The sequence below is a fragment of the Zalophus californianus genome, chromosome 6 (genome assembly GCF_009762305.2).
Source record: "Zalophus californianus isolate mZalCal1 chromosome 6, mZalCal1.pri.v2, whole genome shotgun sequence".
Taxonomy (NCBI): Eukaryota; Metazoa; Chordata; class Mammalia; order Carnivora; family Otariidae; genus Zalophus; species Zalophus californianus.
Window position 1 is genome coordinate 119,316,807 of NC_045600.1, and position 25,676 is coordinate 119,342,482.

A 25,676-nucleotide genomic window follows, 5' to 3' on the forward strand; every position below is an offset into this window, starting at 1 on the left:
TTATCTAATTACATACTTTATATTATGCATATAATGGTCACTTAATAAAATCAAATTGGTGGATAATTATTGTGTGTTCAATATGTTGGAAAAGAAATATAAAGCTCAAAATAAGGTTTAGAATAAAGGAAAGGAAGAAGCTAGAAATTAAAACTCAAAGGACATTTCACAACAGCTTCTTTTATGTGTAGATTGTCAATAATATTTTATTCTTATTATGTATGTGGAAAGCTGTAGAACTCTCATCATTAGTAAAATCAGTTTATGTAAATATGGTCAATAGTGGGAATCCTAGTTAAGTTTGTAGACATGATGCAAACAATATTGATTAAAAAATATGAGACAATTCTCATGATCCTTTTTCCATCCCAATAAAACATTAAAAAATATTTTCACTAGTGCACCTGGGTGGCTCAGTTGGTTAAGCTACTGCCTTCAGTTCAGGTCATGATCCTGGAGACCCGGGATCAAGTCCTGCATCAGGCTCCCTGCTCAGCAGAGAGTCTGCTTCTCCTTCTGACCCTTCCCCCTCTCATGCTATCTCTCTCTCATTCTCTCTCTCAAATACATAAATAAAATCTTAAAAAATATATTTTCACTATTGAATCAGTTGTTTTGTCTCAATTATCACCGAGGTATATAATTGCCTTAATATAATTAGTTAAAACATACACATGATGTAACTCTACATTAAAGGCACGATTATGCCTCAGGCATCAGAGGAAAAAAGTCAGATTTTCTTTGATAGTTATGTTTCCTTAAATTAATTCCTACCTGCAGATGTTGTTACAATTTCTGTCGTGTTTCTGAGTCCCATAAAGTCAAACTGATAAAGCCTCCAGGATTTCTGATCAGCTGCCTCAACTGAATTTTTTCTCCATCTGTAAATCATCTCTTCTTTGGGGTAGCCATCTGAAAATACAGAATAAATATTAACACTTGAAGACATAGGTTTATTAAATATGAAAGTCAAAATTATCATTCTGATCATTTAACAGAAGTTAAAATTTTAGGCCATATTTGTTTTTGTTCTCAAAAATTTCCTCAAAGACACTAAAACTCAAAAATTAATGGGTAAAGGCCACTCAACCCAGAGTTCTTGCTGCAGATCTTCATCAGCAAGATGTTTCCAGCCACAAGCCTGGTCATTGTGTGGACACAGCATATAAGGAGGCTGCTATCTTTATTTCTTTAACCTTGGAGAGCCACTTTTAGTCACCATAGGCTGTGGTCAACTTTCAAAGTGTGGAGATGCTGCTCAGAGTGTTACTTGTTTCCAGACTCTGAGATCTAACTACCTGGCCTACGCCCATCACACCTTCACCCTTCCCCAGAAGTTAATCCTTTCAGATCTCAGGAAAGACAAATTTAATAAGGCAATCACTCCAGGATTCCAAAGGTCAACTGACTCTCAGTCCTGCTCTGACATCAGTCTCCAGTTCTGATCAGTGAGCTTTGACCATTATTAGAGACCAATGCTTATCTTATTCATTCATTACTCAAGGAAGCAAGATGCTGGTGTGTTTCTGCTGCCTTAAGCCTAGTGTGGTAACCTGCCCAGAGCCAGGTGTCCTGGACAGGTGTTATTACTAGGGCCGCTTGGGCTCCCTGACCCAAGCCAGAGATTGTCCCTGTGGCTGCTTCTCAACTCCTGGATCTCCACTTCTGAATACCACTTGGGCAATACTTGTTTTCTAGAGTACCTGTCTCCAGGCTCTATGGCAAGGTCTGCTCCCTGGGGCATCCCTCACCAAAAGCAGGTCTAGAGCCCATGTTGTCACTCAACACATGACAGCATTGGTATTATTACCCCTTCACTGATTAATATAGGCACCGATGGCAAGACTGTGGTAGGAGGAAATATATGCACTACCACCCTGAATATGAAAAACACCTTACTGATACACACATGCTTACACAAACATATTAATAAAGTGGTTGGAAATTTCTAATTAGACATTGCAAAGATCAGTTTGTAAAACTCTTAAAGATAATATGCCTTCCTGGTATTTTCCCTTTCTTCCCATCAGTGCTAGCTTGGCTCCCTCATTCAAAGACTAAAATAAAACACAGGTATGCCCCCTGCTTTCTGATTGTGTATTGTTCTGTGAAATTATTGTCACCATTGCTGGGATACCTGCTCTCTTTTAACTTGACAATGTTCATATCAAGGCACTAAGACTCAGCCCCAGACATTTCTATGAAGTAACCAGACATTTTACTTGGTCATAAGCCACTGTCCTGCTTGCTTTATCTTCCTATTAGACTATCATAATCAGAAAAAGTACTTTATGCTGTAATTATTTCTTTTAATTTTTTTATTAAACAGCTTTATTGAGGTGCAATTCACATACATAACACATGTACAATTCAGTGGTTTTTAGTGTATTCTTGGAGTGGTGCAACTATTATCACAATGTAATTTTAGAATTAGATTTTAGAATATTTTCATCACCCCAAAATGAAACCGCAGACCCAGTAGCAGTCACTCCCCAGTCCCCTTCCTTGCACACATTGCACACATCACCTGTCTCATCCAGTTCTTGGCATCCATTAATATATTTTCTTTCTATAGATTTGCCTGTTCTGGACCTTTCATATAAATGGGATCACACAACATGTTATCTTTTGAACTGATGTCCTTCACTTAGTGTAATGTATTCAACATTCACTCATATTGTAGCCCTTGTTAGTATTTCATCCTTATTTATTACCCAATAATAATATTGGAATAATAATTCACTACATGAATATACCATATTTTGCTTATCCATTTGTCAGTTGATAGGCAGTTTGAGTCCACTTCTATGCTTTCTATGAATAATGCTATTATGAACTTTAGCATTTTCTTTTTTAAATAAACAAGGACTTCTCCTATCTTTATGATGAGTGGTAGTTTTGCAACTTGGAGCAAGGCCCCCACTGAATTAGGCTATTACCTTCCCACAGAAACTAGGAGATTGGGATATTATCTTTCTTGATTATATTTTAAAGAAATGGCTCCCAGACCTTAAGAAAGCCTTTAAAAAGATTTACATCTTGTTCCAAAACAGAGTTCCCTTCCCTTAACCGAAACTTGTTTCTCTTCCATTTTTCTACCTAAGCAAATGACAGTACCCACCTAATTGCTTAAGAGTTAAGAACACTTGTGTATGAGATTTTGTGCTGACATAGTTTTCAATTTGCTTGGGTATGTAAATAGGAGTGAAATTGTTGAGGAATAAGGTAACTCTATATTTAACATTTTTGAGAAACTGCTGGACTGTTTTTCAAGGCTTTACCTTAAAATCCTACCAGCAATGTATGAGGGTTCCAATTTCTCCATATTCTTTCCAACATTTGCTAATATCTGTCTTTCTAATTGTAATAGTCATAGTGGGTGTGAAGTGGCACCTTGCTGTTTAATTTGCATTTCCCTAATGATTGATGATATAGAGCATCTTTTCATGGGTTTATTGGTCAATACATGTCTTCTTTGGTGGGGTATCCAGATTTTTTGCTCATTTTTAAATTGTATTATTTGTTTTCATATTCTTGAGTCTTAAGAGTTATCTGTATATTTTGGGTCAAGTCTTTTATCAGACATATGTTTTACAAATATTTTCTGCCATTCTATGGCTTATCTTTTGACTTTCCTGCATTTTTGAAGAGTTTTGCTAGTTATAGAATTATTGGTTGACAGTCTTTTTCCTTCAACATTTTGAAGCTGTTATCTGTCTTCTAACCTCCATGGTTTCTGATGAGAAATCATCAAGTTGACTCTGCTGTGGATAGGTGTGGATCTCTGAGTTCATTGGAGTTAGTTGAACTTCTTCTGATTGTTATTTTTTCCAATAATTTTGGCCTTATTTCTCTGGTCTTCTCCTCTGGGACTTTCATTAAATGTATATTGGTAACTTTCATGATGTGCCACAGGTGTATGAGTTTCCTCACATTTTTCTCCATTCAGTCTTCATTTTGTTTCTCTTACTGGATAATCTTTACTGGCCTATCTTCAAGTCTGCTGATATTTTCTTCTGTCTCCTCAAATCTGTTGTTTGTAGCTGGCTAGTGACTTTTTAATTTCAGTCATTGTACTTTTCAACTCCAGAATTGCAATTAGTTTCTTTTCAATAATTTCTGTCTTTTTACAGATATTCTCTATTTAATGACACCTAGTTGTCAGACTTTCCTTGCCTTTAATTCATTGGGCATTGGTTTATTTTAGTTCTTTGAATGCATGTAGAATAGCAGACTTAAATTCTGCCTAGTACATCCAACATCTGGGATTTTTCAAGGATTATTCTATTATTTCAAGGATTATTTCTATTGACAGTTTTTATTACTCTGTATGTGATGTGCTTTCCTGTTTCTTTGCAGGTTTTGTAATTTTTCACTGGAAATCAGACATTTTAGATAATGTTTTGTGACAACTCCAATATCAGAACCCTCTTTCCACTCGAGGTGGTGGTTGTTCCTGGATTTTTGGTTTTGTTCTTGTTTTTCTTCTTGTTGTTTATTTCCTTAGTGACTTTTCCAGGTTAATTTATAAATCTGTACTCCCCACAGTGTGTAGCCACTGAGTTCCCTGCTATCTTTTTGTTGTTGTTGATTTTATGTTCTCGTTTTCAAGCCTGGTCTCCTAGGGTTCACCTTTGGTTCATTATAATTTAGTGGTCAGCCAATGATCAGTCAGAATGCTTCCTTAAATGCCTTGCCTACCTCTGCCAAGGAGATCTGTGTGTGAAAGCATGTCTTCAAACTTTAAACAGTTTACAAGTCAGCCTTAGCTTTAATTTTCTGCTTGTACAATTCCTCAAACCCAGAGGTGAGTAACTGGGGCTTTCTCCTTTCTTAGATCTTTCCTGGGCATGCACACAGCCTTGCACATGTGCACAACATTCTTATAGATCCCTATGAATTTGCTGGAGTTTTTCAAAGTTCTCTGTATCTAGGTCTTGCTTTAATTTTTTGGGGTGGGGTGTGGTTTTTTTCTTTGCACTAATTGATATCACAAACTTAGGCAGATGTAACACTGTCAGAAGATTTCCATTTTTTTCTATGATGCCCTGGTGATATGGCTTCTTAAATTTATTTTTTAGCTGAGCTGAGCTCTGAGTCAAATCAAATGTCCACAACACTTTGGGAATGAAAATTTTCAAATACTGCTAGTTTTGACATAATATTGATGATGCTCTTGGTATAAAGTTCTTACCTCTCCATTCATTGTGAGCCTGCACATCTTACACAACTACCACACTCCTGAGCTGGCAGGGAGGCAGAGAGAAAGGGAATAGTCCCAAGCTGACAAGTACAGGCACTGTTGTCTTTTTGAGATTCAGAAGTTTCTCTTTGATAGACAATTTTCATTTTTTCTGTGACTTTGGTTAATTTATGGTGTTTTAAAATGGTTGATTTTAGTTGCTTTGCCAGTATTTTCACTGCTTCTGTGGGAAAGTGGTCACTGAGATCCTTACTCCACCACTCCGAAGTTGATCTCCCTATGCCATAATTCTAATAACAATAATAACAGAAACAAACGATGGCTTCTATTTATTGCACACCAATAGTCTCAATAGGACTTTTACCTACATTTTCCATTTAATCTTATCCTGTTTTGGACTGATCTGAGCATTGTAATGTTAAATAACTTGCCCATTTCGATGAAGCTGCAGAACAAACCCAGAGCCTTCTCTTAACTCCATTCTACATGACTTCTCCTTTTACAAAACTTCCATTTTTATTTCTAATTCAGAAGGCCTCCCATTGTATCCTTCCTTCCACAAATAAATCAATACTAATGTGTTGATAAATTTATATGTAACACTTTCAATAAAACGTATTTACATTTAAATTAACCATAGTCTTCCAAAGATGCATGTAATAACTTGATATAATGATGGTAGTTGGGATTTCAGAGAGAAGGTAAAGTGGGAGGAAAATTTCAGTATCTTAAGTAGCCACTGAATTTTCTTCTACGCTTCCTCTTCCAATATATCATCATCATCAATATCCTCACAATCATGGTCATGGTCATCATTATCACAGTGATCATCAACTTCCCCAGTACCACCACCACCACCATCATATTGCTGTCACATATAACTGTAATTATGTGCCAAACAATGTTCTAAGGGTCAAGGGGCCCTTACTTGCAGGAAACCTCCCAAAGTCCTAAGCAGGGCATAGAAACCTTTTTTTTTTTCTAAAGATTTTATTTATTTATTTGATAGATAGAGAAACAACACAAGCAGGCAGAGTGGCAGGCAGAGGGAGAGGGAGAAGCAGGCTCTCCACCGAGCAGGGAGCTGGTTGTGGGGCTCCATCCCAGGACCCTGGGATCATGACCTGAGCCAAAGGCAGCCGCTTAACCGACTGAGCCACCCAGGCGCCCCGGGCATAGAAACTTTTGTTTTGGGATAATTTTGAATCATTTCAAGAAGGCCTCCCATTCCCATTTGTTTTCTCTCTCTTGGTATTTTTCTTGTATGTCTGACACACTGAACTTCAACAATTTTGTATTAGTAAATTCATCAATCATTTCTATATATATCTTTGTATTGATGTTTAAGTAATCCTTCCTTAAAATATATTCAGATAAGTATTTCCAAAATTTAATTATAATTATTTTATAGTTTTATTATTAATTTTATTTATTAGTTATTCTGAACTTATTTTGACCAAGTTCCTTCTACTTGGATGTCAGTTCTGTGTATGTGTATGTATGTGTACCTGTATGTGTGTGTGCGACTTGTGTGTATATATGATATTCACTAATACTACTTGATGGCAATTTTTTAAAGAGAAACATGCCCTGTGGTTATGAGAATAAAGTTTTCATATCAACAAAGTTAATTCCTAATCTTGTCCATTAAACTGTCCAGCTGGCCTCATGTTATAAAGATTTTACTGAAGCTTGCATTAAGAGTCATGACCATGGCAGATAGGCTTGCTCTCCAGGTTCAGCCCCTGGCTGCCATGATGGGAAAGATTTTCTTCAGGCTCTCTGTGTGTATCCTATAAAACAAAGTATTTTCTTTCTTTCTTTCTTTCTTTCTTTCTTTCTTTCTTTCTTTCTTTCTTTCTTTCTTTCTTTCTTCTTTCTTTCTTTCTTTCTTTCTTTCTTTCTTTCTTTCTTTCTTTCTTTCTTTCTTTTTTTTCTTCTTTCTTTTCTTTTCTTTCTTTTTTTTCTCCTTTCATTCTTTCTTTTTAAGATTTATTTATTTGTTTGGGAGAGAGAGAGAAAGTGCAGAAGGGAGGGGCAGAGGGGGAAAGAGAATCTCAAGCAGAGTCCACACTGAGTGAAGAACCTGAGGTGGGCCTGGATCTCATGACCCAGAGATCGTGACCTGAGCTGAATTCAAGAATCAGACAGTTAACTGATTGAACCACCCAGGCACCCCAAAGTATTTTCTAATTTTTGAAGCTAGAAGACAATATTAAGAAAAATCTAAGACAAGGATTTTAATCTTTACAGGCTTTCTCTATTAACTGTTGCTTTGTTGTTTCATTAAAACAAAGATTTTTTTTTAACCTTAAGTTCTTTCACATACATCATGAGATCTAGGCTAATACTTAAATTATCAGTTCAGGTATAATATTTTCTACAGTATCTTACAGAAATCAAAATCCTTGCCATAACCATATATTCCTTGGGAAACCAAATCTGATCAATCTAATTTATTTCTTATTTATTTATTTATTTATTTATTTATTTGACAGAGAGAGCGAGAGCAGGAACACAAGCAGGGGGAGTGGGAGAGGGAGAAGCAGGCTTCTTGCTGAGCAGGGAGCCCGATGTGGGACTCGATCCCAGGACCCTGGGATCATGACCTGAGCCAAAGGCAGACGCTTAACAACTGAGCCACCCAGGCACCCAATCTAATTTATTTCTCACTTGACCTATTTGATCTGCTCATTGTGAAAACATGAAAATTATTTCTTTTTCCTCACTTCACAGTGAAATATATAAAATTAAGCTTTTGATTAAACAAACTGACCAATCATTTTATTATATTGAATAGTTAACATATAAAATAAAAATATCAATGATTCATGTACCAGACATTCATAACTTCAGTGGCTGGTCAAGTTTGTCATGAAGGTTATAATTACTTTTAACACAGATTTAACAAACAACAATATTTCACAATTAGAGCATTTTACTTGTAAAAGATTTTACTCTACAAGTTCTAATTTTCAAAAACATGAGTATTTTTCTCTTTTTCATAGTTTCAAATTTTCTTTCAAAACAATTTGGTTCCCATAGAAGGAAAAATGGAAGGTTGTAGAACAAGTGACTGTGAGAAAGCATCAGGCCAGATAGAAACACAGGGAGTCCTACCATACCTTTAATAATCAGATCTTGTTGGTGGTATTTAAGCCCATCTAGAGAGTAGAAAATGAAGGAAAACATCCTAGTTATTTTTATATAGTAAGTATAACAATGATATACAACCTGATAATGGATGCTCAAGAAAAGCAAATCACACTTAACAAATACTGATGCTAAACCTCAAATAAATTATTAGTAAACAGTCTCAATCAGCATATTATTTTAAATACACATGACCTAATGAGATTAATGGGAAGAAAAGAGTGGAAATTCATGAATATAATCCATCTGATATTCATCTCCATAGAAGGCAAAGACATTTGATAAAATGTAGCATGTATTTGTGTAAAAATATTCAATAAAGGAGAATCTAAATGATATTTCATATATATGTATAAGTATATATACATATATGTGTATACATAGTGTGCACATATTACCAGAAGCCAATAACTTAATTAAAAGGAAAATAGTAGAAACTTTCCTTTTCTTTTAAAATGAGTAAATGTCTATTATCTTCACTCTTATTTGTCATTGTATTGGATACATTAGCCAAAATATTTCTAGCAAAATAAATACATAAAATAATAAATGGCATACAAATTAGAAAGAAAAATATGGTTTTGCAACTAGAAGACACAGAAGACTTAATGGATGAACTAACACAAATGATTTTTTTTAGCTATCATAAAATAACCAGTTATAACAACAAAAATGTGAAATTCTCTAAGAGGCAGTCCATAAGTTATTATTGAGCCAAAAGTAAACCAAATAAATGAGACACAAGCCATGTTCTTGCATAGGGAGACTTAATAATGTAAGGGTGTTGATTTTACCCAAGTTAAATATGTATTTGATGTGATCTAGATTAAGAAGTTCATTAGCTTCTTTTTTTTTTCCCTGTTTCCGGACAATTTGATTATTTATCAGTTTTACTTGAAAGAATAGTTAAGTGAGAATTACCAGGAGAAATGCAATGAGGGGAACCAGTTTTTGTTTTTTGGGTTTTTTTTAGATTATTTAGTATTATAAAGACTACACTAAACACAATTTTGCATTGGTACATAACAGACCAAGGAACAAGATAGGTGAGATTCTCTTGGAATTAGTATATGATGAAGGCAGCAACTTAGATTAGTAGGAGGAAGGAGTTTATGATCTGTGGAACCCATATGAGAAAAATATAAATTGGATGCATTCTTATACCGTACGCCAGGATAAATTCAAAAAGGATCAGAGATCTAACTGTGGAAAAAAACAAAACAAAATAAAACAAAACCAAGCAAGTACTAGCATAGAAATAGGAATGAATTCTTTTACAACTTTGGATTTTAAAAAAGTTTCCTAACAATCAAAATCCAAAAGCAATTAAAAAACATATTTATAAAATAGGCAATATGAAAAAAAAGATTTAACAATCTACAGCAAAAAGTATCCTTAAAGAAAGTAAAAACAACAAATGACAAATTGAAACAAATATGGTTAATATATCAGAATAAAAGGACTAACTACACTGATAAAGAATTACATATAAAAATGAGAAAAATTAACACCAAAAATCCAATAGTAAAATCTATGAATAAACAGTTAACAATAAAAATGGACCATAAGTTGATAAAGACACCAAACCTCATTCCAAATAAGAGAAAGAACTAGAAGGTGCTGGGAGCCAACAAATTGTACTGAAAATTGATAAATAAAGGGCAATATGCATTTTTCATGGGTGCCCTCTAAGAATTGAATTTAAGCTAAATAAATGCTGATTAGGGAAAGTTATTTTTTACAAACAAACCACAGCTAACAAATGTAGAAAAAAATGGTGTAATTAAATTATGCCCCTCTGTAGCATCTGAGGGATTTGGGAGGCTGTCTTAACATCATTAAAGAAGGAGAAGCAGACATGTTCCTTCTGCCATGATGTAATCAAAATTACACAGGACTGCCTATCAAGTGTTCTTGTCAAGAGAGTTAAACCTAAAGCTCACTAAGGCTCTAGAGCTAACTACCAGTGTGCAAGAAATGTGGAGACTACATGACACCATGAAAATACAATCAGCCAAATCTAGAATGTGTAAAACTTGACAGGCAAGATCATTTAGTTTCTATCCAAATAAATAGAGGGTCAGGGTGCCTGGGTGCCTCAGTCATTAAGCGTCTGCCTCCTGCCCAGGTCATGATCCAGGTCATGATCCCAGGTCATGATCTGGAGAAACTGGCCATAGATTGAGCTTTCTATGATATTAAGGAATCACTATTAACTTTGTGTGATAATGACAATGGATTAGCAGAAGTGTGTATCTGGTAGAGGCACCTATGGTATTCTTTAACAAATAGGAGAGGAGACATTCTAAGCTGAAAGAGCAAAATGTTGATGTTGGGTACCTATCATATGGGGTTTCATTGCACTTTTCCTTATCAAAAAAAAAAAAAAAAGAAAGAAAGAAAGGAAAAAAGACTGGGAAAATGTCCACACAATTTGCAAACCAAAGCCTATATTTAGCCAATAAAATAGCCACTGGGAGCCTAAAAGTTTTATCAAAATGAAAATATACGAGCATGTCAAAAACAGCAATACCAGCAACCCTACAGCCAGGATTCAGACTCTGCCCTTTATGCTCTAGGACTTTGATCCCATTAAGTAAAAAACTTCCCAGGTCTTAGGCTCCTAATTTGTGAAATGTGAAGAATGCAGATGGGAATCCTATCTCCTAATAGTGTAGTGGCACTGAGGACTGCACATAGTTACATGTTATGGAGTGATTGTTTGTGTCCCTAACACCCCACTAAATTTATATGTTGAAACTCTAACCCCTAATGTGTTGGGATCTGGAGGTGGGACCTTTGGAAGGCAACTAGCTTATGAAGGTGGAGCTCTTGTGATGGGATTAGTGTCCTTATAAGAAGAGACACAAGAAAGATGATTACTCTTTTTGCCACATAAGGGCAGGGCAGGGAGATCTGCAGACCAGGAAGTGGGCCATCCGAAGACACTGAATTTGACACTTTGATCTTGGACTTCCAGCCTCCAGAACAGTCAGAAATACATGTTTGTTGTTTAAGCTGCCCATTTTATGAAATTTTATAATAGCAGCCCAAACTGACTAAGAGATTATATAAAGTGCTCAGCAGTGTTCCAGGCCATGGTAATTACTGAATTAATGTCAACTGTAGTTTTTATTGTGGAGCCAAATATAAAATAAAATTACACCCCTCATTCAAAATACTGCATTGAAAAGTTCTTCCCTCTTTGTGTTGAGCTGTCCAGAAGGCTCTCCATTATGGGTTTTCAGTCCTAGGTGGCTAAAGGAGGGAGGGTGGGTAAGGCACAACAAGTAGTAGCTATGCCAACTGTCAACTGCTCTCCTGCAGGCCCCTCTGGGTCCCTCTTCTTGTGCTTTCAGCTTAGGATGCAGTGGGTCAAGAGGCAACAACCTTAGAGAAAAATTATACTCTGCACAGCCTTTTGTCTAGAGAAAAGTGGTATTTGTTTTGAATGATGAGAGTTAAGTGGTAGCTTCCTTATCTGTTGCATTTGACCTACTCTGAGAAATGTTTAGAGGTGAAAGAGGACACCATTGATTTAAAAGATGCAATAAGAAGCTGTTTTTAAATTTATTTTTGTTTCTAAGCAAGAAAAAATAAATTCCACTTTGGCAATTGTGATTAATTTCTTGTTTATGGTTGTTAATGTAGCCAACTATAATAATAATTTTCCTGATGCTAGGAAAAATGTTATTTTCTCAATGCAAATGTCACAAAAAGTACTCCAGAGATTAGGGGCAGCTTCAGGCATCAATGGCAAATTTATCACTGTCAGGGTAAGAGGGCACAGAGATTAAGAAATATTGTAAGGGCTACTGGATATATTGTCTAGGGGGCTGATGGATAGTGTAGGGGCTACAGGATGTTGTAGGGTTTACTGGGTACTGTAGGGGCTACTGGATACTGTGGAGTCCACTGGATATTGTAGGGTCTACTGGGTATGGTAGGGTTTACTGCTAGGTCACAAAACTCTTAAGTCCACTGTTTAAAAATCATTCCAGATTCTACCTCAAAATTCTTCATTCAGAGGTTTCTGAACTCACTGTACTCCAACATTCAGTGGCTATTTATTATTAAATAAGAGCCCTTGAATTGAAGCTTGTAGGTTATTTTTTGGTCTAAACACATTGTTCACCTGGTTTTTAGATAGTAGACAAGCCACTCAATCTCTTGGGGCTTTATCTCTTTAAATATGACAGGGTGAGGATGCCGGAGTGGCTCAGCCAGTTAAATGTCTGCCTTTGGCTCCGGTCATGATCCCAGGGTCCTGGGATTGAGTCCTGCCTCAGGCTCTTTGAGAAGCAGGGAGCCTGCTTCTCTCTCTGCCTGCCGCTCCCCTGCTTGTGCTTTCTCTCTCTCTCTGACAAATAAATAAATAAAAATCTTAAAAAAAAATATGATAGGGTGGTCTAGGATAGTTTTTTTGAAACATTGGGTCTTTGAAATCAATTTATTGGATCATATCCAGGATTTTTAAATGAAATATAGTAGAAGAATAGAAAAGAACATATCAGAAACCATCATGTATTGTCCCCAGAAATATTTTGTGCTATTTTCAGTACACACATATATGTGTACATATCCTGATTCTGGAATGGAAATTGTACTTTACAGGAGGACTTCGTGTGAAAAGTTGAAAAGCTCCATCTAGAAATAAATTTGCAAGTTCAGTGCCTTTGGGAGCAGGGAACATAAATGAGAGAGGCCATGGGTGAAGTGGGATGAGGGGGTAAGGGTGACAGAGACCTCCAGCACACAGCCCTATCCAGAGCAATGCCCACCACCTGTATCTGCCCAGAATCACCAAATATTTGGCCTTTCAAAAAAAAAGTAGAAATAGGTAATTTTGTATAAAATCTCCTGGCTTCTAAATGTTGACAACTCTTTTTTTTTTTTTTTTTTTTTTTTTAACAAGCCAAATTTGTTCATGGGATGGATGTTGACACTTCAGGGAATTAGTTGGTAAAAGGTAAAGGTTTTCAAACTATGTTTCCCTAGGGAGACAGCAGTTCAGACTTTGGGAAGTTAATAGTCAACAAGAGACCCTTAGGCTTATGTTTATTTTTTGTATTACTTTTAAGGGTTTCTTAGTTTTAAAAAAAAGGGAAAACACCAGCCTAGATTTAATTATACCTCTTGTGTATATATATATATTTTTAATTTTCTTTTGTAATTCTCAGAAGACTGTCATCAATCCTTAATCTCACCAAATGGAGGACAAATGAGCCCAGCTGAGGTGTGCAGGGGCTAGTGGGGCTACATGAGGTTGGCATTCCACCCAACAAGTGAATGGGACCACATCATCTGATCATCCTAGCTTAGTGCAGTCTGAGAGGCATCCATGTGCTCTGTGCCTGGGAGTGTGTGTATATGTGGCTTCTGAAGTCTTCCAAGGTTTCACCTACTCACTACTTATAAAAATTCAGCTACTCACAAAGAATTACCCATTCATAAATTTGAAATTATTAGCTTTGTTGTGTAATTTTAATATCCTACAAGATTTAAAAAAAATAAAAATAAAAATTTAAAAGCATGCTGGAACAGAATGGGAGCAAATATTTGCAAGTCATGCATCTGATGAAGGACTTGTATCCAGAATATATAAGAACTTTTACATCTCAACAATAAAAAGACAAATAGTCTAATTAAAAATGAGCAATAGTTTTGAATAGATTTTTTAAAGGTAGATATCTGTATGGCCAATAAGCACAAGAAAAGATGCTCAACATCATTAATCATTAGGGAAATGAAAACCAAAACTAGCATGAGATACTGCTTCACATGCACTAGGGTGAGTACAATAAAAAAAGAGAAAACAGCAAGCGTTTGAGAGGATGTGGAAAAATTCGAACCCTCAAACACTGTTGGTAGGAATGTAAAATGGTGCAACTTCTATGGAAAACAGTTTAGCAGTTCCTCAAAATGTCAACCATACAAATGTCAACCATACATACCACTTTCCCAGTATATACCCAAGAGAAAAGAAAAAATGTTCACACCAAAACCTGGACATTAATGTTCATAAGAGCAATAGTCATAATAGCCCCAAAGTGGAAACAACCCAGTATGTACCAACTGAGGAATGTAAAAATAAAACCACATATTGTATGACTCTACTTATATGAAATGTCTACAATGGGCAAATCTAGAGAGACAGAAAATACATTGGTGGTTACCTAGGGTTGCCGAGGAGGAGCATGGAGAGTGCCTGCCTAATGGACACAGAGTTTCATTTGGGGTAATGAAAATGTTTTAAGTTAGGTAGTGATGATGGTTGTGCAATTCTATGAACATACCAAAAGATGCTGACATGTATACTTCAAACTAGTGAATTTTATGGTATACAAAATACAACTCAATAAAGTGGTTATTTTAAAAAGTTCTGGGAGTACCATAAAAATACAGAGTGCTCATACCTCCAATAACTGTTCAGGGGCACCAACACATGAGTGAAACTGGCCCCCTTTTCACTAACAGATGGCAGGCTGCATGTGAGTGATGCAAATAAAGACATAACAAATTTCAAGTTCTAGTTATGAGAAGGGGCTATGGATTTGGTGATGTCAAAATTGAGCCCACTCCCTGGGATGGGAAGGCAAGAGAGGAACATTTGTTGAGTGATGTAGTAAACACCTAGTTTTCCATGAGCAGCAAAGGAGCTGTCAGCTATTCCTCTAACCTTTCACCTCATTTTCCTGAAAAGTTTCTAACATGCAAAGCTGCTCCTGGCAAGCCAAGAGAGAAGTTCGGGACTGGCACATGGACTCAGGAACATGTCTCAAGATGTGTGCACAGGTGTGAAGTGCGGACACCTCTGACTCCAATCAGCCTCTTCTGTTGCATCCTAAATGTGGCCACCACTATGCCCATTGCTCCCTCCAAAGTGCTTGGGAGGCAATGTGGAAAGGGATAGGCATGGTCATATAGCATGGCTTGAATATTTTATTTTTGCAGATTTTCCTAGGATCCCTCCTTGGGGCTTTGAAAGAGCCTGTACAAATGAGAGGTCAGGCAGTTGAAGCTTATCATCATCACTGTAATCCTCCCCTGGATCACTGTTAAAATTAGGATCCCTTCTCCTGTTATAACCGCAATTAATACAACAATTATACAGAAAAACCCACACCATTGGAATGCTGATTGAAATATCTTAATTATCAAATTAATCATGGAAGTCATCTTTGCAATAGCAAATCTTTCCTTTCAGGAACATATTCCTCTCTTGAAGGACTTATTTTAGGTTCTTCAATAGAATTTTGGTGATTTTCTTCACATAAGTCTTGTGCCATTAATGTTAAAAAATGTTCCTATCATGTATAAGTTTGCTTTTACTTTCTCTTTTTGTCTACTGCAAAGAGGCATTTTTCATTTATATTTTTACATACATATTGATAATGCAAATAAAAGCTGTTAAACATTATATATTTATTTTGTATTGAGCCCATTTCAAAATTTCTATTATTTTTAATCATTGCAGTTGCATGCATTATTTTTTCAAGATATATGATCATTTCATCTGAAAATGATAATATTGACTTTTCCAGTATTCTTGATGCTTATGTTTATTTTCTTCATATAATTCACTGAAGCAGTGATAACATCCCTGATGCTTGCTTTGTGTCTGGCATCTTGTATTTCTCCTTGTAATGCATGCTTAGAGTTTTTATTGAAATATGCTACTGAATCATTTTTTTAAATTTTATTTTATTATGTTATGTTAGTCACCATACAATATATCATTAGTTTGTGATGTAGTGATCCACGATTCATTGTTTTCGTATAACATCCAGTGTTATACGTACTCCATGCAGTACGTGCCTTCCTTAGTATAATCACCGGGCTAACCCATCTCCCCACCCCACCCCCCCTAAAACCCTCAGTTTTTTTCTCAGAGTCCATAGTCTCCCATGGTTCATCTCTCCCTCCAATTTCTCCCCTTCATTTTTCCCTTCCTTCTCCTAATGTCCTCCATGCTATTCCTTATTGACTTTCTCTGCTTGACTTATTTCACTTAGCATAATCTCCTCCAGTCCCATCCATGTTGATATAAAAGTTGGGTATTCATCTTTTCTGATGGCTGAATAATATTCCATTGTATGTATGGACCACATCTTCTTTTTTTTTTAAGATTTTATTTATTTATTTGGCAGAGAAAGAGACAGCGAGAGAGGGAACACAAGTTGGGGGGACAGTGGGAGAGGGAGAAGCAGGCTTCCCTCCGAGCAGGGAGCCTGATGAGGGGCTCGATTCCAGGACCCTGGGACCATGACCTGAGCCTAAGGCAGACACTTAATGACTGAGCCACCCAGGCGCCCCATGGACCACACCTTCTTTATCCATTCATCTGTTGAAGGGCATCTCAGCTCTTTCCACAGTTTAGCTATTGCAGACATTGCTGCTATGAACATTGGGGTGCAAATGGCTCTTCTTTTCACTACATCCATGTCTTTGGGGTAAATACCCAGTAATGCAATTGCTGGGTCATAGGGTAGCTCTATTTTTAATTCTTTGAGGCACCTCCACACTGTTTTCCAAAGTGGCTGTAACAACTTGCATTCCCACCAACAGTATAAGAGGGTTCCCCTTTCTCCACAACCTCTCCAACATTTGTTGTTTCTTGCCTTGTCAATTTTTGCCATTCTAATTGGTGTAAGGTGGCATCTCAATGTGGTTTTGATTTTAATTTCCCTGATAGCTAATGATGATGAACATTTTTTCATGTGTCTGTTAGGCATTTGTATGTCTTTTTTTGGAGAAGTGTCTGTTCATGTCTTCTGCCCACTTTTTGACTTGATTATTTGTTTTTTGGGTGTTGAGTTTGAGAAGTTCTTTTTTTTAAATTTTATTATGTTATGTTAGTCACCATACAATACATCATTAGTTTTTGATGTGGTGATCCATGATCCATTGTCTTCATATAACACCCAGTGCTCCATGCAGTACGTGCCTTCATTAATACCCATCATCAGGCTAACCAATCCCCCTCCCTCCTCCCCTCTAAAACCCTGTTTGTTTCTCAGAATCCATAGTCTCTCATGGTTCATCTCTCCCTCCAATTCCGCCCCCCCTCATTTTCCCCTTCCTTCTCCTAATGTCCTCCATGCTATTCCTTATGTTCCACAAATAAGTGAAACCATATGATAATTAACTTTCTCTGCTTGACTTATTTCACTTAGCATAATCTCCTCCAGTCCCATCCATGTGGATGTAAAAGTTGGGTATTCATCCTTTCTGATGGCTGAGTAATATTCCATTGTATATATGGACTACATCTTCTTTATCCATTCATCTGTTGAAGGGCATCTAGGCTCTTTCCACAGTTTGGCTATTGTGGACATTGCTGCTATGAACACTGGGGTGCATATGGCCCTTCTTTTCACTACATCCATGTCTTTGGGGTAAATACCCAGGAGTGCAATTGCTGGGTCATAGGGTAGCTCTATTTTTAAATTTTTGAGGAACCCCTACACTTTTTTCCAAAGTGGCTGTAACAACTTGCATTCCCACCAACAGTGTAAGAGGGTTCCCCTTTCTCCACAACCTCTCCAACATTTGTTGTTTCTTGCCCTGTCCATTTTTGCCATTCTAAATGGTGTAAGGTGGTATCTCAATGTGGTTTTGATTTGAATTTCTCTGATGGCTAATGATGATGAACATTTTCTCATGTGTCTGTTAGCCATTTGTATGTCTTCTTCAGAGAAGTGTCTTTTCATATCTTCTGCCCACTTTTTGACTTGATTATTTGTTTTTTGGGTGTTGAGTTTGAGAAGTTCTTTATAGATCTTGGATAGCAGTCCTTTATCTGTAGTGTCATTTGCAAATATCTTCTCCCATTCTGTGGGTTGACTCTCTGTTTTGTTGACTGTTTCCTTTGCTGTGCAGAAGCTTTTTATCTTGATCAAGTCCCAAAGGTTCATTTTTGCTTTTGTTTCACTAGCTTTTGGAGATGTATCTTGAAAGAAGTTGCTGTGGGTAATGCCATCCTGATCAAATTCCAATGACATTTTTCAAAGTGCTGGAACAAACAATCCTAAAATTTGTATGGAATCAGAAAAGACCACAAACTGCCAAGGAAATGTTGAAAAAGAAAAACAAAGCTGGGGGCATCACGTTGCCCAATTTCAAGCTCTATTACAAAGCTGTGATCACCAAGACAGCATGGTACTGGCACAAAAAGAGACATATAGACCAATGGAACAGAATAGAGAACCCAGATATGGACCCTCAACTCTATGGTCAAATAATCTTTGACAAAGCAGGAAAAAACATGCAATGGAAAAAGTCTCTTCACTAAATGGTGCTGGGAAAATTGGACAGCTACATGCAGAGGAATGAAACTCGACCATTCTCTTACACCATTCACAAAGATAAACTCAAAGTGGATGAAAGACCTTAATGTGAGACAGGAATCCATCAAAATCCTAGAGAAGAACATAGGCAGTAACCTCTTTGAGAAGTTCTTTATGGATCTTGGATACCAGCCCTTTATGTGTAGTGTCATTTGCAAATATCCTCTCCCATTCTGTGGGTTGCCTCTTTGTTTTATTGACTTTTTCCAAGATAGGCAGTGTATATATTTTAAAAAACAACTTACTAAAACAGGTATCATAACACCCAGTGCTGATAAAGGTGATTAAAAAAAAGATCACTTACACATTATTAATTAATACAAAATCATAAAAATGAAATGTGGCACTATGTTTTAAAGCAGCAAATGTCATAAATTTTGGCTTGTGAATTTATTTGATAGAAATTCAGTCCTGGAAAACGAATAATAATAGTAATAAAACTCAAACAAAATAGACACACACAAATGTTTATTACCATGCTGTTTTTCAAAGGTGGAAAATATTATGCTCCATCCATATTCTTGATTACAATAAAGCCATTAAAAAGAAGGAGGTAGTACAATATGCACTGAGTTGGAAGTATGCCCACAGCACTTTAAAAAACACAAGATCCAGAAAGATATGGTGAGTGTAAGTTTATCTTAAAAAATAAGTGTGTGTACATGTGTGTATTCATGTACATATTATTGTAAGTTTGCATGAGCAAACATAAACATATGGGACAAATACATGATGTGCTAACCATGGTTCAGTGTCAAGCAGAGGTTTGGGTTGCCATCAGGAGAGGTGGAATGACTTTTACTTATTTTGGATATTGTTTGAATTGTTGCCTCATGCAAATTATCACAAAAAATGTCTGCCTGGAAACAATTTTTTGGGGTCTATCTACCTAAAACAATATGAAAAATCAGAAACTAAAAATATTTGAAATGTTCTATTTGAGGAAATGGTGAGCAAAAATATTGTGAGTGGTAATATATTTAAATATTTTTCTGGTTATATTATTATAATACTTACCTTTATCCAATGATCAATGCTTTGATACTAAACTCAAATATTCCTGGATACATCTACAACTCCAGAAGTATGGACTCTGAGCAATTACATTAGCAATGACAGTCTTAATTCTATAGAATGGACCCTCAGATTTTTAGGCTCCCCATGATTCAGCTAGCCATGGTCGCCTTTCCCTCATTTCCCCCAAAACAGAAACAACAAATAAGAGATAAATGCAGAAAACATGCAAGTTTCACTCTTTGATAATAATGAAAAATTACACTTTATAGCAAAAATGAGAGAGAAAAACTCTGAATATTGGACAATGAATATCAGTCTGAGGAATTTAGTTATAGTTTGAAGGAAGTTTGCAAATACATGTCACCAGTCTTGAAATTGCAAAGGACTGTCCAGAGACCCATGTTTAAATTATCACCTTGATTATTAAATCTCATGCTAATTATAATTTGTTTTCCAGTTTCTTTTTCTGGAGGGTGACATGTTTTGGATGATGACATCCTTGAAAGGGGTTTTCCCTTCTTTTTGGAAACCGCTCACATTGTCACGTGTGTCACCTGAAGCACATGGGCTGACTATGGCCCACAGGATGTATGTGTTCACTTTGACATTCCAGAGACTCATCACAGATATGAGGATGCAAGACTGAGGCAAAGGGAGAACAAACCAATCATACCACCCTATGGACACCTGTGAAATAAATAAAATCTTAAAAAAAAGAGGGGGGAGAACAAACCACCATCATGTGGTAGCTGACTCTGAAGACTCCTTGTCTCACCATGAGAATAGAAAGAGAAAAGTCCTCTCATATTTTTACACTGACACATTTTCAATAGCTATCACATATTCCATCTAAAAATTGTTGAGACAGAGGGCAAAGAACAACCAGTTTTTGATATTCAGGAATGTGTGCTGGGAAGGATGTATGTCTTGAGAATGCAGAGAAGGAAGGAAAATCTTATAAGAGAGGATGTTGGTGGAATAGAGCTATGAGAGCATGAAAATAATGGGTATGGAATACTGGAACCAGAAAGAAGGGGCAGAAATATGCTGGAGACAGGGTAGTCAGAGAAAACAAGTTCTTGGGGATGTGATACTCACAGCATCCTCCTGGAGAACTACACTTCCATGCCTGGGTGCCATGGAAACCAAGAGTTCCTCTAAAAGACTGGACAGCCTAGACTCTCATCATTACATCCTCTGTTATAAGCAATAAGCAGCAATGTGCAACCATTAACTCACATAAAAAATAACCTTTGGAAAATAAGTCTGGATCTGGGTTATTTTTTGTTGGAAGCATTTTTTGTTGGAAGAAGAAAGTGAGCCCTTCTCAGTTAAGATACTCTCCTGAGAGGCACATTTAATTGCTGCCCAATCTCTGATCCAAAGGAACCACAAGGAATTGATTGCTTCTCAGCCAGATAATGAAATTGAGCTTGCATTTCCTCAAATCATGAAACAGCTATGGAACACCTCTCAAGACTTGATGAGCATGTGAATGAGCATGGAGATGAAATTTCAGGGAAAGAGCATTGTATTCCCAGTAACTAAGGCTATATTAAATTGAACAATTTCAACTGTTTCAATCAGGGTGAGAATTGGCTAGACAAATACATGTCACCAGTCAAAAAGTACTATTATTAAATGGTTCTGTGGTTCTTTCTGCCAAACTGTGATGAAGATAAACAGCATAATTGTCAATGTGATTCACTAAGATAGAGTATTGTGATGAGTCACTTAGTTGCATTTGAAGAATAAGAGAAACATGTCCCCTATAAGCCACATTCCAGTGGGCTTGCCATGATCTGCGTTTGCTTGCCCTGAAGATGCTACCTGGTCATGCCTCAGGCATAGTGCACTGGTCAGTGTCCAGCATGTGCCAGCAAAAGGAGTCTGACAATGTACCTATGCTCATAGAATTCAGGAATCTTACTATATTTTCCATCATCTTGAAGCAGCTTGCTTCACAGAAAGGTGGAATGGCCTCTTGAAAACTCAGATGCAGCACCAGCTGAATGGCAATACCTTGCAGAGCTAAGACAAGATTCTCCAGGAGGTTGTATATATTCTGAATCAGCATCCAATAAATCGTGCTATTTCTCTGATAACTAGTATTTATGATTTCAGAAATCAAGGGATGGAAATGAGAGTGGCACCACTCATTATCTATCACCCACTAGCAAAATTCTTACTTCTTGCTTCCCTGACCAGAGGTCTTAGTTTCAAAAAGTGGAATGTTTCTACCAGGATACACAACAGTGATCCCACTGAGCTGGAAGAGAAAACTCCCACCCATTCACTTTGGATTCCTCATGCTTCTGAATCAATAGGAAAGGAAGGCAGTTACTGTGTTGGCTGAGGGTACTGATCCTGAATAGCAAGGGGAGATTAGATAATACCACTCCACAATGGAGTTAAGGAAGAGTATGTCTGGAATACAAGTGATTCCTCAGGGCATCTCTTAGTATGACCATGCCCTGTGGTTAAGGTAAATAAAAAACAACAACTCAATCCAAGCACGACTAGCAAATGCCCAGACTCTGGGAATGAAGGATTGATCATCTCATTAGTTAACGAATCATAACCAACAGAGGTGTTGCTGAAGGCAAAGGGAATGTGGAGTACATAGTAGAAGATACATATAAATACCAGCTGTGAACACATGAGCAGTTACAAAAAAGAGGGCTATAATTGTCATGAATAATTGTCTTCTTTATTTCATTATGAATATTTGTGTACAAATATCTTTTTTCTTCCTTCTCTTATTCCTTTATGTAACATAAGTGTATTGACTTTATACCATAGTATTTAAGTATTGTTAACATTATAGTATTTAAGTTCGAGAATATCAAGAAGAGTAGGGACTTACTTCCTTTTATGGAGAAGAAGTTAGTATGTTTTGGTTGGAGGTAGGATAGTTGTATCATGACGGGTTGTATCGTGACAGTTGTATCATGATAGTTGTACCATGTTAGGACTTGATTTGTCATTGTCTTTATTTGGAGATTAAGTATGGTTTATGGAGATGTGTATGGGTGCCATGTTGACAAGGGGTGGACTTATGATGGTTAATTTTATGTGTCGACTTGACTGGGTTAAGGGAATAGATAGATGTTTAAAGAGATAGCTGGTTAAACATTATCTCTGGGTGTGTTTGTGAGGGTGTTTCCAGGTCAGGTTAGCATTTGAATTGGTGGAATCTTAAAGCAGATGGCCTTCCCCAATATGGGCAGGCATCATTCAATCAGCTGAGGGTGTGAATAAAAGCAGAGGAAGGGTGAATTTATACCCCCCCTTTTTTTTTGCCCATTAAGCTGGGACATGTCTTTCTATCTTCTGGGATTAAACTGGGATTTGCATCATCAGCTCCCCTGATTCTCAGACCTTCAGACATACTGAATTTCGCCACCAGCTTTTCTGGCTCTTCAGCTTGCTAATGGTGGATCGTGGGACTTTGTAATCACATGAGCCAATTCCTACCACAAATTCCTTTATACCCTATTGGTTCTGTTTCCCTGGAAAGTCCTGACTAATAGAGATAGAGATTGAGATGCAGTGGGGGCATCAAGAGGAGGAGGACAAAGGAATGGAGTTTTGGGCCTAGTTTCTACACTTTCCTGAGAATTCACGATAAGGGGAAATGGTCTTGTTTCTGCCTCTTTTGCCAGGCTGTATCCAATAATATCCCAGGAGAAAGCCCCATAGCCCTGGAGTCTGGAAGCTTTGTTTAATGGTCTAGAATTAGGAGATGTAGAATCTTCAGATTAGGTTCACATACACACACACACACACACACACACACACACACACACACACACATACCACGTGCATACACTTATACATACCTTACACACATACAAACTTACACAATCACACATGACATGCATACACATACATACCACACACACACCATGTGAACACACTCATAACATCACACACAAACTCACATGCATACACCCATACATACACACATACTCACCACATACACACATACACAAATGGTAGAAGATTAGAAGAAGAGAGAAACAAACACACAGAAGTTCTGTAGCTGCTTATACTGATTTATTTTCTTGAATTGTTTATCATTCCACCTTTTGCCAGCCAGGATAATGGTGATAACCAGGAATATTAACAGTTTTTCACTTAAAAGGACCTTAAAAATTTAAGATTCCAGTAAAAGAGAAAGACTCCAATGAAGCAAATTCTTTCTAGGCAGTTTCAAGCCTCAGCCATTAAAATGATAATGGAAAATGTACACTGAACAACCATTAGATACTACAGTAAATGGGAATGATGCCTATGTTTATTGATGTCAAAGAGAATGCACTTAGAGCTAACTGCCTGAAGGGAGAAAGAAAAGATTAATAATGACCATGTAACATTCCAGGTTTACAGTTTATATAAGATTTAGTATAGAATTGGATGAACTCATTATTGCTTCCTGCAGGTGTTACTGTTTACAATTTTTCACTTTGTTAAGATACGTATAGTTTGATGTGAAAGCTGCTTTGCAAGAAGCAAAAATGAGCACTTTTCCAAATGTGGATAAGGATGATTTGCTAAGGACTGAAACACATGAATGGAGGAATGTAAGATAGAGCATAATACAATAGCCACTTTGCCATTATGGTCTGAATACCCCAGGCAACTAAATAACAGATTCTGATGTGCAGGTTTCACCTTTCTGTGTTCTTCTAGTGTGAAAGAAACATGATTATATCAGCAGCACTAGGTGTCTGCATGGTGGCAGCATTACTGAGCCACATGGAATCTTGAGCCATTGGACCATCATTTCCTCTGCTTGAAAAATATTAACATCAATGTTACCAGTGTAATCAATTACCCTTTCAAAATTTCTTCATTTCTGAAGCAAAGTTATTAGAAATGCATTACCCAGTTTTTCTGTATTTAGATGCCTACTACAAAAATTCCCAAGAAGCTTTGCAAATATCTAGATAAGGCATGCTGTTATGATGCACAATAACTTTTCTCTCATTTTTGTGCAGGGCCAGGGAGAGATGTTTTTGTCCATTTCATATCAAATATGTTTAATTTTTCCAAAAATGCTCAAGGAAATGCTATGTTATTCCAATGAAAACATTAGGGGCATAATGAAAAGCTTATTTAAAGATGGACACACTACAGCTGCTTAAATAAAGGTCCATCCCCAAAATGACCTTGTGCAGGAGTTTTCCTGTAACTTTTGCCTAACCTGTCAGCATGGCAGCCACCTCTGTGGACCTATCACTTTCAATATAGAATTTGAATATACCACAGAACTCCGGAGCTTTATGACAAAACCATAAGAAGAAGTACATAGACCTATCCATGAAACGGAATAATATAAGAAAAGGAAGAATAGAAGCAAATGGGGTTGGAGGACAAGCAGAGTGTTAAAAATAAGATCAGTGTTTCTCAAAAGAAGACATCCAAATGTCCAGCTGGTGCATGGAAAAGGTTCTCAATATCACTAATCATCAGGGAAATGTAAATCAAAACCACAAGGAACTGTCACTTCACATCTGTTAGAATGGATATCATTGGATTTCTGGGAAAGATGACAGAGTAGGAAGACCCTAAGCTCTACCAGCATAAATAACCCAGAAAATTACCTGAAGACTGGCAGAGAAAACTTTACAGCTAAAGGTAGAGAAGAAGCCATATTGAAGAGGGTAGGAAGGGCGGAGACACTGTGGGGAGCTAAAAGGATTTTTGGGCCATCCAGGGGAGAGGGGGAACCATGAATGTGGAGAAGGGTGAGAAACAGACTATCACACCAGGGAGTCCACACAGGGAAGACAAATCTCCATAGCAATTGGCTTTGAAAACTGAACTTCATGATTTCTGACAACTAGTGGGACTTAAAGCCTGGAACTTTTAAAATCAGCAGGCTTGGCTATAGGAGATCCAGAAAAGCAATAGGAAACTGAGTCATCACCTTTAAAGAAACAAAACAA

The 25,676-nt window shown here is 37.0% G+C and overlaps 1 protein-coding gene across 2 annotated transcripts in view; it reads right to left on the reverse strand.

Moving 5' to 3' along the window:
• GABRG3 (gamma-aminobutyric acid type A receptor subunit gamma3) overlaps positions 1-25,676 on the reverse strand; it is a 764,363-nt gene that overhangs the window by 89,527 nt on the left and 649,160 nt on the right. For both annotated transcript variants that reach the window (XM_027571971.1, XM_027571970.1), the window contains exon 6: positions 775-912. In XM_027571971.1, the coding sequence (XP_027427772.1) occupies positions 775-912 (138 nt within the window). The remainder of the gene's footprint in view (positions 1-774; positions 913-25,676) is intronic.